Below are 14878 nucleotides of genomic sequence, written 5' to 3'. Positions count from 1 at the left end.
ACCTTAACACCTGTGTGCTTTATCTGAGTCTTCACCCCAAAACCTGTGGCTTTTGAAAGTGGCCTGGATAGGGAGGTTGTTTTGCTTTCAAAGAAGGAAATGTAGTAATATTTCCCTTGCCAGGGCATGAAACAGTTAGGTAGGAGATCAGATGAATGGACCCAACCCACAAACTAGCACGTTCGGGAGAGAATCTCAGGAGCAAAGCAGGGTTTTCACATCTTGTTTGTTACCTCACGACACCATCTTGGGATATAGTGCTGGGAACTGTCCCAAGCAATGGGTTGTGAGGATAGGCAAAAGGGGTGGTTGGGGAAACAGCTATAGACCCACTGCTCCTAACTCACTCCCACCTTTTCTAGGCCAATGTGATTTTATTTATTTGCTCCCTTGGGTAACTGCACCTTGGGTCCCACTTTCTCCAGGATGCCAACTGCACTATCTGTGTGCGAATGACGTATCTTGTGCATTTTAACTTTTTTTCCCCTTAATATAAATATTCTGGTTTTGTATTTTTGTATATTTTAATCTAAGGCCCTCATTCCTGCACTGTGTTCTCAGGTACATGAGCAATCTCAGGGATAAGGCGGCAGCAGCTCCAGGTCTGCACAGCAGGAATAGTTTTTGTTGTTGTTTTTATCACCATGGAGAGCAACCATTTGGAGTGCACAGCCTATTGAACTACCTCATTTCTGCCAATTAGAGCTGGCTTTTCTGCCATACTGTCCTCTTGAAACCCCCTCCACCTTAAATGTTTCATGGGAGACTAGGTTTTAATTGAGTTGCCCCATGACTTGATCTCCTTGTACTAGAAGACTGGAAATTAGTTGAAACAAAAAATGGTGGTGCAGAGAAGTAGAGAGAGGTTGGGCCAGGTAACAGGCCCAGAGAGGAAGCCAAAGTTAAGTGGTGGTTGTCTAATCCTAGGGCATGGAACTTGATTTACATACCAGATCCATCCTTCACCAGATTAGCCCATGTACAACAGGGTATAGGTGTGCTTTTGTTTTTTAAAAAAAAAAAGTAAGGATGGGTTTGAAGACCAGCACCCCTGTTCCACCCTGTGCTGTACAGGGAAGGCTATTATGAAGCAAGGGCTAAAACCTTTCAAAATTCTTGGCTTCCAGGGAGATCCATAAGCAAGGACCTCTTTGTGGAACCCGGAGCCAGTGTCCTGCCCTGCTGCAATAGTGATGAGTAATGAGTGTCACGGTAGCTAAGAGAGGAAAAAAAAGGGGGTTTCGTTTACATGCTGTGAGATCACCGCAAACCTACCTCACTGTGTTGAAACGGGACAAATGCAATAGAACGCATTGGGCGGTGTGTGTCTGATCCTGGTTTCTTGTCTCCCCCAGATGCCGCCCCCTCTAGTTATTATATTTGTCTGGGCTTTGTAGGACTTTACTGTCTCTGAGTTGGTGATTGCTAGGTGGCCTAGTTTGTGTAAATATAATGTGTTGGTCTTTCTCCATGTTCTTTTGGGGTTTTATTGTTTACAAATTTTGTATTGAGAGAAAAATAGCCAAAGCATCTTTGACAGAAGATTCTGCACCAGGCAAAAGGATCTGAAACATAAGTTGGGGGGGGGCTTCTTCCTGAAGTGGGGGTCTTGAACCATCTCTTATGTTCCCCTTTCCCTGTTTGCTATTTTGGATCAGATCTTCTGTCCTAAAAACCTGACTCTTATCCTACCTTTTCCTCAAAAGAAAACCTACATACACATTTAATTCTTCCAGTGTGTCTACAACTCTTAAATGATTTATGCAAAATTCCTTAAGAAGCTAGAATTCCCTGCCCCTTGTTCCTAACCTCCTGAGTCAAGACCAGCTCTTGAAGTGATTCATGCCAAACACCACACTACTGTTTGCATGGATCAAACCTACTTAATCTGTAATTCTAAAGTAGAGAGAAGCAATTGGGGGCCTTCCATGTAGAAAGTGGGGTCAGGAGACCAGGAAAGAGAATATGAATGTATGTTCAAGTCACTCAGGAACTTTTATGCAGGTGCAAAGAAACTTATGTCAAAGTGGCCACAAGATTGTTTTAATAGGAGACGGACGAATGTAACTCCATGTTTACTGCTAGAAACCAAAGCTTTGTGTGAAATCTTGAATTTATGGGGAGTGGGGAGGGAGGGAGGGAGGGTGGGAAAGTATGTACCTATCTGTTCTTTCCCTGATCTCTTCCCCTCATTCCTGAAATCCAGGAGACTAAGCCCCCTTGGGCTTTGGTGACCCCATCACTGGGTTGTTTTATATGATGGTTTGATTTTCCTGTACCTAGATACTTTCTTCCTTTCCCATTTTCTAATCATTTTGTAACACATGCTGACTCTTCCCTTCCCTCTCTTCTCCCTGGGAAAATACAATGAATAAAGATTATTGGTACTCAAACTGTTCTCTCCTTGTCAGATATTTAGGGTGCTTTTCTCCTCCCCATAGCCCTACCTTCTGGGATTGCGACTCAGAAATCACAGAACCATTAAAATTTTCAGTTTACCACTCTGTTAAGAATGAATCTTGAAAGTTCAGTCCTCTGCACCTCATTACAGTGGATTTTTGTTTCTAGTTAGGCCTCTTGTCCTTTCCCTGGAAGCTGCCACATTCAAGAGGGGATTAGAGGCTTGGCATGCATAAGAATGGGGTTGCCTCTGCCACTGGCTGGGATGAAAGGATGGGGCCATGGCTTGGGGCATGAGACCCTAATAATACTTTGTCCCCTACTCCTCAAAGCCCTTTACAAATCTTAATTAATTAACCCTTTACAGTACCCCAAGAAGGAAAATATGATGTGGAACTGGGGAAATTGAGGCCAAAGGAGAGTCACTGACTTATCCAACATTTTCTTTGAGCCAAAGTTTGCCCGCCTTCTAATGAACATTGCCTTTTTAAACATCTCTCCCTAAGGCAAGGATTTAAAAAGGAAAAAACTTGATTAAAGACAAACCAAGTATTAACACAAAAGTGCGAGGAAATAAACCACATTAAATCCTCGAATCCTGGTAACATTACCAGAGCAAGGGTTGGAAGTTTCATACATCCCTTGGGGGATGGGGGTTGTAGCTCCTTAACTGTATCAAAAGTCAAAGCTGACAGTGGAAGCTCATCAACTAGCAAACTGCTACTGGGCCTCATTGAATTAGTCTTTCTGCAAAATTGAAGTAACCTGCTAGCCTTAATTTTACTCCCTAGGTCACAAAGCAGGAAGGACAGATCAAAGACTATTTCGGGTGGGGTTCTTATCTCCAGGGCTTTCTTTAATGATATTGCTCTGTTAAAAATAACACTTTCAACTGTAAAGAGTGGAAGTCACAATTGGGGATGACCAATGCAACATCTAGTCCTTGCCTTGTTTGTAAAGTAAAACAAATTTTGTTGAATCGGGTTTAATCCCAGCGAATCTGAACAATTTAGCAAGATCCTGTCCCCCCACCCCAAAAAAAGGGGGGGGGGCTGGGATGGAATGTGTAGCTCAGTGGTAAACTGTCCCTAGATACAGTCCCCACTACCCGACCTCCAAAAACAGGTTCATTGAAAATTGTGTCTTCCACTTCAAACATTCAGATAGAAGTTGTCTTATGCATTAAAGCAAATACCAGTTGCGTCAGACACCTAAGTTCTTTGCATTTTGTCATTTTGGGAAAACAACTGCCAGTTTCTTCTTGAACAGCAAAGTCGTTTCTGCCCTTCCCCCTTGGTTTCCGATGCTATAAGTGGGTCTTGAGAGTCTGCAAATGTCTGGGTGCCTAAAATCAACCTAAAAAGGACGGTTATTCAGTTCGTCTGTTAAGATTGACTAAAGTCTTCCCAAACAATAAATCCACTAAATAAGACGCAATACGGTAAAAACCTAATTTTTAACACTAAGCTGTAGCAGGGCTGCTAGTAAAGACCAATTCTGGCGCTGCCTTACCCCAGTTCTCAGCAGCCTGCTGCTAGCGGTCGAGAAACCTCTCAGTTTTCTAAGGTAAGGCTCCCTCAATTCGTGCCCTGTGGCACATTTCCGAAACACATTTTTGCAGAGGCCTTGGAATCTCGGGATCAACAGATCTCAGCTCTAGCTGCGGAGCTGAGCCCCGCCTTTCCCAACGCGTGGCCGGGAGCCCGCCGCGCTCCGTCACGTGAGCTCGGCTTCCACCCACGCGCCAAAGGAGCGTAAGTGAAGGGCAGCCCCAGACCTCACAAGCCCCTCCTCCCACGCAGGCGCAGGGCGGGCCCCGCCCACTGGGTGACGGAAGGGGCGTGTTCCAGCGCCGAACGATGACGTGTTCTTCCAGCGCCACGTCGTGAGGAAGTGTAAGCGCACTGGAGCAGTTGAAGTACGCCCAGCTGAGCGGTATAGGTTCTGGACCTAAGAAGGGAGGAGAGAGGTGACAGCTGATACAGGTACATCTAAGGGAATAGATAATTTCGGGATCATTGAGCTATCAGGAAATGGGTGTGACAGGCGAAGAGGTTAGTGACTGGGAGCGCAAAAGGGGAAATGGCTTGGGAGAAGGAGAAGAAAGATATGGGGAATGACCAAGATGTAGGTACCATGATGTGGCAGGAAGCAGACATGGATATTCAGAAGAAATTAGTTCAGATAATGAGGAAGCAAAGTCCACAAAGCCAGGAGAACCAAGCAAGGGCTTCTTGTCCCAAAGTTCCCATTGGCTTATACAGCTGTGAGTAATGAAAGATTAGAGGCTTAGACCATTGTCTTTGGATTTTCTTGCTTGCTGCTTTCCACAGTCCAGGTGACTCCCTAGAAGCCAACTGTAGCTATTTGCAAAAGCTGGTGACGTCATATTCTCTTTCTTGTTTACCCAAGGTTATCTGGCTAGTGTCTTGTTCTGGGGTGATCTTTCAACAAAACTATGTCATGGATCAAGGAAGGAGAGCTATCACTTTGGGAGCGATTCTGTGCCAATATCATAAAGGTGAGCTGTGGGCCAGAGCATCATTTGATCTTTTGGTCAGTTGGGTAATCTTGTATCGAATCCTATTATTATGAAAGTTGAACAATCCATGGTGATAAGTGGAATTTATCAAGGAAACAGTCTTAGAATTGTAAGATAAATTCAATTTCTGTTGTTATTGTTTCAGCTGACATTTTCAGGCAATCCAAGCTGTCCCAATATCATTGGTCAGCATAAACTTAGGTTTTCTTTATCGAGAGTTTAAATTTGTTTCCCTGGAGCTTTGATCCTAATGCTGTCCTCTGGGTTTAGACAGGAAAAGTAATTTTTCTATGATGTAATATTACATATAGCAAAATGGTTAAAAGAGACTCTGGAAGCAGGCGAGTATGAATGAAGGTCCTGTTTGACTTTTAGTGATTATACAGCTGTTATGAGAATAAAGTGAAACATACAAATAAAGCACTTGACCCAATGTCTAACATTTTCTTTTTAAAATTTTTTTTAGTTGTAGCTGGACACAATACCTTTATTTTATTTATTGATTTTTATGTGGTGCTGAAGACCAAACCCAGTGCTTCACATTGCTAGGCAAGCATGCTGCCACCGAACCACAACCACAGCCTCTAACTTTCTTAGTTTCTATTATTATTGGGGTGGTCTTTTAGCATTTGGATACTATGATTGCTGTTTCCCACATCTCCCTTTGCATACCCAAGTCTTCCCTCAACTTTTTCTCCAGGAATTACAACAATGTAATTGTTGTATCTCTGCCTGAGATAGATTTGAGATTGGAACCAGTCAGCTTGGTTTTGTTTTTTAGCCACAAACTGTCAAGCAGTAGATATAGAAGCAAATTTGTGAGTCAGTAACTCTTATACCCCCCATATACTCAAATACAAATGCCAAGTCATTTCAAGCAGGCCAGAAAATGGAAATTATCTCCTCAGGAAATGGTGGCAGTCACATGTTGGGAAGAACAAACTGGACCTGGGACTGTAGCTTACTGGTAGAGTATTTGCCAAGTATGTATGAAGACCCAGGTTCAATCCCCAGCACCCTCACACACAACAATAATAATAATAATAATTAATAATAATATTAATATAAAAGTAAAAGATTAAAACAACATTGGGCCTCAGTTCTCTGGTAGTAGTTGGCTACAGCTGGGGAATGGGTACCTTTCTTTTTTCTCTTTTTTTTTCCCCCTGAAATGGGGCTGGGTTGAGTGGGTCTTACAATATTGCCTAGGCTAGACACAAGCCATTTTCCCACCTCAGCCTCCCAAGAGGGAGGGACTACAGGCCTGTACTACTATACAAGACTTGGTGTCTCTTTCATGTGGAGGATGTCATCTCCATTTGACTATTCCATCAGTTTTCTTCCTTTGGCTTCCTGTGGGAGACTCATGAAAACAAGGTTGTAGTAAAGAACATTTGGTTAAAAGATGAATTCTGAAAACAGACCCCTATTTTTTTTTATTTATTTTATTTGCGGTGCTGGGGATTGAACCTAGGGCCTGTGCTTGTGAGGCAGGCACTCTACTGACTGAGCTATCTCCCCAGTCTCTAGACCCCTGTTTAAATCCCTGTTTTGCTTCTTCCTTGCTGTGTGACTTGTGTGATACACATGACCTCTCTGAGCCTCAGCTTTTTCATGCATAAAATGAAGATAATATTGTTTACTTTATAAAGTTGTATAAGATGATATAGAAAAAGCCCAGCATGGTATTTGAGATGTAATAAGCGCTCAGTAAACATATAAGTAAAATAAATTGAAATGCTTAATGCAGTTTTATAGAACTAAAAGTGTAAAATATTCAATAACCTTTCTCAGGGATTTTATCATATAGCTCAAACTTGTCAGTGTTCAATGTAGTGTCTCCCCTTATCCCCAGAGAATATAAGATTGGTTCATCATTTGTCTTCTTATTCCACAGGCAGGCCCAATGCCCAAACACATTGCATTCATAATGGATGGAAACCGTCGCTATGCCAAGAAGTGCCAGGTGGAACGGCAGGAGGGCCACTCACAGGGATTCAACAAGCTGGCTGAGGTGGGTGTGGATGGCAGAATCCAGGGTGAAAATCTGTGGAGGGTTGGATTATTGCTAGAAAATGAGTTTGCAGTGGAGATTGAAACCAGGGGTGCTTATCCACTGAGCTTTATCTCCAGCCCTTTTTATATATATATATTTTTTATAATAGCTTTATTTTATTTAGTTTTGTATGTGCTTCTGAGGATCGAACCCAGTGCCTCAAGCATGCTAGGCAAGCACTCTACCACTGAGCCACAATCTCAGCCCCCTTTTTATGTTTTTAGACAGTGTCTCCCTAAATAGCTTAGGGCCTTGCTATGTTTCTCATACTTCCCTTGAACTTGTAATCTTCTTGCCTCAGCCTCCTGAGTAACTAGGATTATAGGTGTGTGCCACATACCTGGCCGAGGATATTTTTTTAAATAGCTGTTTCTCTGTTCTGTTGCTTGCTTGTTAACTATAGGTCTCATGTTGACATTAATAAAGTGTATTCATTCCTTGAATCATCACAAAATATTACAAATAAGAACAAAATTTCTTCCTTATATTGCTCTAATGAATCAATAGTTTTTATTACTCTATGCCTCTATCAGTCCTTATAGTATGTTCTACTTGACCTAACATTTATAATATTGCATCTATAGCTCTAATAACATTTTAGTTTGACACTCTCCCACATACTTTTAGGTTTTGTTTTTTTTTGGGGGGAGGGAGGGGGGCGGTACCAGGGATTGAACCTAGAGGTGCTTTACCATTGAGTCATTCCCAACCCTTTTTATATTTTATTTTGAGACAGGGTCTCACTAAGTTGCTTAGGATCTCTCTGAGTTGCTGAGGCTGGCCTTGAACTAGTGATCCTCATGCCTCAGCCTCCTGAGTTGCTGGGATTACAGGCTTGTGGACCCAGTGCATAACCTTTCTAATGAACGTAGCTTTTAATGACACAGATTTTATCAAAAGAATCTGACAAAATTTGTTAGCTGCACCAATGTAATTGGCCATTATAAATAATACTGTTTTAGGATAAATTTTCAGAAGTGTCATTTCTGGAGTAAAGGGTGGGTGACAACCCATCCTGCTTTGCCCAAGGCTGAGGGATATGTCAGGACTTAGGCCTTTCAGTGATAAAACTGGGGAAAGTGCTAGGCCAACCAGGACAACACTCTACAAAAAGGTCATGAATTTTTTTTGATGCATATTGCAAATTGGGAAACATTAAATTTAACATTAAGATTGGAATATGGCCGGGTGCGATGTGCACACCTGTAATCCCAGTAGCTAGGAAGATTGAGACAGGAAGATCATGAGTTCAAAGCCAGCCTCAGCAAAAGCAAGGCATTGAGCAACTCAGTGAGATCCTGTCTCTAAATAAAATACAAAATAGGGCTGGGGATGTGGCTTAAAGGTCGAGTGCCCCTCCTGAGTTCAATCCCTGCTACTCAAAAAAAAAAGAAAGATTGGAATATGACAATCTTTGTGAAACTTTTTCTTGGTGGCGGGGTTAAACCTAGGACCTCACACATTCTAAACACATGCTCTACCTCTGAGTTACACCCCCTGCTTTGTAAGAAAAATAGAAATATGATCTATAGCCCACAGGTCCCAGATCTCAGTGTCACAGAATAAGAATGTACACTAATGCTAGGGCAGTAATATTTTTTGCCTCAAAAAATGGGGCATTGGAGTGTCTCCAGCACTCTGTAGAATCTTTAGGTTTACAAACCACTGCTTCTCTTTTGCAGCTAAGTAAGGCAATTTTGCCTAGTGCTTAAAAGCTTGAGCTCTGGAGTATTTAGAACTCATTGATATAGGCAAATTTCTTAGCCTTGTAATGACAAAGAAAGAACTAATTGGCACCCTTGCTCTGCCACTTACTGTCTTTGTGACCTGCAGTAAATTATGCAGCTTCCCGTTGCCTCCGTTTCTTTATCTGTAAAACAGGGTTAGCAATAATCTCCGTTTTAGGAGATCAATGTGAAGATTCAGCAAGATGGCATAGGGCCTAACCTAAGGAAGGGCTCAAAAAATTGAACCTGTTGTAGTGGTAGATTCCAGCCCAGGTGTGCCTGCCATCCAAAATGGCTGCCTTGCAAGGTCTTCAGAGCCTGAGCCTAGCCAAACGTCAGCTTCTTATTGGTATCTTCCCCAAGGTGTTAGTGGATTTGTTTTGCATATGTACCTGTGAAGGATCAGGATCAGAAAGCTAGTTCTGGAGCTTTGTTTCTTTCTTTTTTTTTTTGGGTGGGGGGTGTGCTGGGGATCGAACCCAGGGCCTTGTGCTTGCAAAGCAAGTACTCTACCGACTGAGCTAGGCCCCCAGCCCCCTGGAGCTTTGTTTCTTCTGATTTTTTTTTTTCTACTGCTGGGAATTGAACTCAGGAGCACTTAACCACTGAGCCACATCCCTAACCCCTACCTTTTTTTGGGGGGTGGTTGGTACCGGAGATTGAACTCAGTCACTCCACCACTAAGCCACATCCCCAGCCCTGTTTTATTTTATTTAGAGACAGGGTCTCACTGAGTTGCTTAGTGCCTCGCTTTTGCTGAGGCTGGCTTTGAACTCGCAATCCTCCTGGCTCAGCCTTCTGAGCTGCTGGGATTATAGGTGTGTGCCGCTGTGACTGGATTCTCTGATCCTTTTTACTTTTTATTTTGAGACAGGGCCTCCCTCACCAAGTTGCTGAGTTGACCTGGAGCTTGCAATCCCCCTGTCTCAGCTCCCAAACTGCTGGGATTATAAGCATGAGCCACTGCTCTTCAATTCTGTTTGAATATCTTCTATCCTCTATCTTTAACCTCCAACTCCCCATCTCAACATTGTTATTCTGAATTCTGGATTGTTCTCCTTCTTTAGTAGTACTGGGTTAGAGCAACCACTGAGGACTGAGTTTAAATTATGAGTTTTTTTCTTACTTGCTTACTCCCCCACCCCTGTAGTGTTGGAGATAGAAACCAAGGCCTCATGCATGCTAGGCAAGTGCTCTACCACTGAACTACATTCCCAACCCGAGTTTTGCTTCTTTTTAAATTTAAATATGATTTCATATAGTGCAATACACATTTTAGTTTTTAATAATTGCATTCATCTGTCTAACCCTGTCAAGATACAGAACCATCTCTGCAGAGTTTGCAGAGTTTCCTGTGTCCCTTCCCAGACCAGATCTGTCCTCCCTTCTTGTTTCTGTAACTATAGATTCGTTTTTCCTGTTCTAAAATTTCATATAATGGAATCATACAGTAGAGAATTTTGACACTGTTTTTCAGCTCTCTGAGTCTGTTTTACTATGTATAAAGTAGGCATGAAGACAGTAATGCCACTTTTAAGTGATTGTTTGAAAAATCAAATAAAGGGGCTCTGCATGGTAGTGCATGCCTATAGTCCTGGTAGGGAAGGGTAAGGCAGGAGAATTGTAAGTTCAAGTTCAAGGCTAACCTGGGCAACTTGAAAACCCTTTTCAAAATAAAAAAAGGTTGGAGGCTACAGATATAGCTCAGTTGGTAGAGTGCTTGCCTCTCAAGCACAAGACCCTGAGTTCAAATCCTCAGCACCACAAAAAAAAAAAAAAGGATTGGGAGTGTAGCTCAGTGGTAAGAGCTGCTGGGTTCAATTCCCAGAATTGAGAGGGGGAAAAGGGAAAAGAAAAATCAAATGAAATAATGTACATAAAAACCATTTGCCAACTCTGAAATGTTTTATAACTGTCCAATTATTACTTTTAGTCTTTAAATTTATTAACCTCTCAATATGTCAGAAAAATGAAGTCATACTGTGAGTAATGATATCTCATGTTTTATATTGTTTTTTAGCCACCTTTTAGGGGATAGATTGTGATCCCTTTCATCAGACAAGGAAATTTTAACCCAGAGAAGTTAAATAATTTGCCTCTGGTCTCATAACAAGTCCTTGATGGAATCAAGGACCAGAACCTAGGTCTTCACACTCTCAGTGAAGAGTTCTTTCCAGTAAACCACACTAGCATCTGTGTAGTGACATTGACTAATATCACATTTTTCAGTTTCTTTTCTCTTTTTTAAATATTTTTGTAGATGAACATATAATGTTTATTTATTTATTTTTATGTGGTGCTGGGGGTTGAATCAGTTCCTCACACGTTCTCAGCAAGCACTCTACCACTGAGCTACAACTCCAGCCCATATTTTTCAGTTTCTTTAACAGAAGCTCTCTGCTTATGGGTTCATTATTCTCACATAGCACTACTATTTTTGTAGCTTTACCCAGGTTTGAGGAGAAGAGTGTCTCCCATCTCATCTCTGAGTCAGGGCTGAAGCATCTCTTCTTTCTTTTCTTCTCTTCCTGTGTCCTAGCTCTTTGCCTTCTCCCCTCTCAGACTTTGCGCTGGTGTTTGAACTTGGGCATCCTTGAAGTGACAGTCTACGCATTCAGCATTGAGAACTTCAAACGCTCCAAGAGTGAGGTTGATGGACTACTGGATCTGGCCCGACAGAAGTTCACTTGCTTGTTGGAAGAACAGTAAGATGCTATCTGAGGGGAGAATATGTTCTTCCTCCACCTCCAGCCTTCCCCTAAAACTCACAACTCTGTTATGTGAGGCTTATTTAAGGGACTCTAAATCCTTTTAATGTTAGATCTCTGGTGGCAAGTATCAGAAATGCAAACTAGTTTTTCTTTTTTCAAGGGGGCATTATTGAAGGATATTGAGATAATTCACAGAATTTAAAGACAAGTACAGTCAACCTCAAGCAAAACTGAAATCACGAATTAAAATCTGTTTGGTAGAAACTCTTTGTACATTTTCTTCCTCTTCTCTGCAGACCTGAATTCTCTGTTTCAAGAGAATAGACCAGAATGAACTAGAGTCTTAGTTGGCTCACCTTGATCAATTGTTTACCCCAGAAACAATAAATTGTCACTGGGGGAATGGAAGGAAATGTGAAGAAGTCATTTGCTGCTGCATATAGATCCCTGCCTGTACTCCTTCTCTTGCATAGTCTCTTGGAAGGGCTGGGAGTTGCATAAGAGACCTCTATGGGGGAAGTATCAGTGCTGTCACAACAATAGCATTACCTGTCACTTAGATTAGACTTTACTTAGGGAGCAAGACCATAAAGGGGCAAGGAGGAGGTTTAGTGGAGATTCTTTTGTTTGAAGCATGGGTCCCACCAGGCTCAGTGGCACATGCCTGTAATTCCAGTGACTTGGGAGGGTGAGGCAAGAAGATCACCAGTTCAACACCAGCCTCAGCAAATAAAATATAAATATAAAATAAAAAATTAAAACAGGGCTGGGGATGTTACCCAGTGGTTAAGCACCCATGGGTTCAATCCCTGATACACATATACACACACCAAAAAAAAAATATATATATATATATAGCATGGATCCCTCTTCAGTCACAGTTGCCCAAAAGTCTTAATTAACAGCTGACAGCTGTTGTCTGCCCACTTCGTACCTATACCAGGACTAGGAAGATGAGAGAACAGAGCCTAGTGTTCCAACAGTGATGGACCTAGAACAACCTTCTAGGAAGTTGCTTTTGCCATTTCTGTCCCTTTGTGGATCAGGGTGGTGGAAAGGATAGCCAGGCTTCTCAGAGTCTAGTTTAGAATGGTGAGATTCTGGGCTGCAAACATTGTTCCTTGGTTCACAGCAGAATCCATTCTGCTCAGAGCTCATGCCCAGGGGTCTGAAGATTGAGGTTTGGGGAGAAACATTCCAAGTGTTCAAATTCTTTAGTACTGTATACTAATCTTACTTTTTTTTGTAAGGGCTTATTATGTGCCAGGCCCTTAACCTCAGATGTCTTCTCATTTAATGGTCACATTACCTCATAAGGAAGATATTGTTAGCCCAGTTTTAGAGAGGAAGAACATAAAAACCCAGAGAAGTTAAGGCATGTATTCTGAATCACACAGCTGTCAGAAACAGGCAGAGCCAAGGTGTGTCTCTGAGTCTTTCTGGATCCAGAGATAAGCTGTTGTCTACTGTGTGCTAAGAGATAGGAAACAATCTTACAATTTGTGTAAGATCAACATGACATATGACACACTTGACAGTGGAAGTGCGACTGAGAAGGAGCTCAGAGAAAGTGTTTATGTAAGGTCAGCTAAGATGTGAGGGTACTAGGACTTGAATCTAGGAGTGCTTAATTCAGATTTTGCTTTGGTTTTACTGTATATCAGCTATAGCTCTAGATTCTCAAAAATAGATGGTAAGATCTTGCTTCACAAACCTTGAAGAAATGTGATTGAAGGTTGTATATGGTGGGCTATGGATGTGACCTTCAGCTCTGGATCAAGAATCTTTAACAACTGCCAGATATACTCATCCTATAGTATTAAGCTCTCACTTCTGAAATTGGAAGCATTCAGTTTCTCCATAGCATTCCCAGGTGAGAAAAGCTAGGTGAATAACAATGAATTCGTTCTCACGTGTGTGGAGTCTAGAAGTTACAGTGTGGAAGTGCTATAATATGATTAAGAGGATAGACTCTATAGCTAGACTCCCCAGATTCAAATCCTGCCTGTCCATTCATCTGTTGTCTGAACAAATTATCTAATCTCCCTGCGCCTCAGTTTCCTCACTGAGAAATTATGGTGGTATTACCTCAAAGTTGGTTTAAGAATAGAATGTGTTGGTGTATGTAAAGCATTTAGACTACTGTCTGATACCTAAGAAACATAATTAATGTTAGCTGTCACTTTCACATGTTTCACCAGAACATAACAAAACCAATAATACAGCTCTAGCCCTTGAGCAGTTTGCTTACTTGTCAAAATGGGACAGACACATCATAGAATACACAAAATGCAACTTCCAACAAGGACACTTAAGTTGATGTAATGTGTGATCAGAGTTTTGAGTTCTTTAGCTGGGCATGGTAGTGTACTCTTATAATCCCAGTGACTCTGGAGGTTGAGGCAGGAGGTTCACAAGTTTGAGGCCACCCTCAGCAACTTAGCAAGACCCTGTCTTAAAATAAAAAATAAAAAGAACTGGGGATGTAACTTAGTAGTAGACTGTCCCTGGATTCAATCCTGGGGTGAAAAAAAAGTTTGGGTTCTCAACGGCAGATAAAGCTGGGGTTCAATGCAGATTCAATACTTGATGACTGTGTGACCTTGGACAGTCCATATTCTTTTTGATCCTCAAGGATTGTAGTAAACTCCTTTCAAAGCTGTTGAAGAGAACACTGAAATAATACACATAAAACAGTGCCTGATGCAGGAGAGCTTAGAAACTGGTAGTTGGTTCTTATCTAAGCTCCCTGTTCTCTCGAGCTCAATAGGTGCTTTGTCTCAACATTGCCTCCTCCTTCCCAATCAGGGAGAAGCTGCAGAAGCATGGGGTATGTATCCGGGTCCTGGGTGATCTGCATTTGTTGCCCTTGGACCTCCAGGAATTGATCGCACAAGCCGTACAGGCCACTAAGAACTACAACAAGTAAGTGCTCAGATATCCCCTCAGAAACCTATATTCCTCTGACTTCCTATGGCTTTTAGGGACACATCCTGAACCTTTCTTGGTCTGCATTTGGTATAAGGGACAATGAGAGAATAATTTGGGATGCTTAAGGACTTCTTCCATCTGTAGAGCAGACCATTGATCCTATTGCAATAATGTTATTGGTGTGTATATTTACACGTAGACACACTTTTTCATTATTTCCCCACCTCATCCCCAAATAAACCTACATTTTTTTTATCCTGATAAACACTGGGCTGGAAATACAGCATTCCTCATCCTTGTCTCCCTGAAGACAGATCCTTTAGAAATTATTTCTCAAAATTGGCACAATGGCACATGCCTGTAATCCCAGCAGTTTGGGAGATTGAAGCAGGAGGATCACGAGTAAATGGCCAGCCTTGGCAACCTAGCAAGACCCTGTCTCAAAACAAAAAAAGGCTGGGTGTGTAGCTCAGTGGTAAAGTGCCCCTGGGTTAAATCCCCAGTACCAGAA

At 42.0% G+C, this 14878-nt stretch overlaps 1 protein-coding gene across 2 annotated transcripts in view; it reads left to right on the top strand.

Annotated features, from left to right (window-relative positions):
- The first annotated feature begins 4271 nt into the window (after positions 1-4271).
- Dhdds (dehydrodolichyl diphosphate synthase subunit) overlaps positions 4272-14878 on the top strand; it is a 33506-nt gene continuing 22899 nt past the window's right edge. For both annotated transcript variants that reach the window (XM_047523392.1, XM_047523383.1), the window contains exons 1-5: positions 4272-4385; positions 4813-4921; positions 6840-6956; positions 11288-11430; positions 14245-14361. In XM_047523392.1, coding sequence (XP_047379348.1) covers positions 4859-4921; positions 6840-6956; positions 11288-11430; positions 14245-14361 — 440 coding nt within the window. In that variant the 5' untranslated portion in view covers positions 4272-4385; positions 4813-4858. The remainder of the gene's footprint in view (positions 4386-4812; positions 4922-6839; positions 6957-11287; positions 11431-14244; positions 14362-14878) is intronic.

Source organism: Sciurus carolinensis, chromosome 1 (genome assembly GCF_902686445.1).
Source record: "Sciurus carolinensis chromosome 1, mSciCar1.2, whole genome shotgun sequence".
Taxonomy (NCBI): Eukaryota; Metazoa; Chordata; class Mammalia; order Rodentia; family Sciuridae; genus Sciurus; species Sciurus carolinensis.
This window is presented reverse-complemented; position numbering and strand designations above follow the sequence as displayed.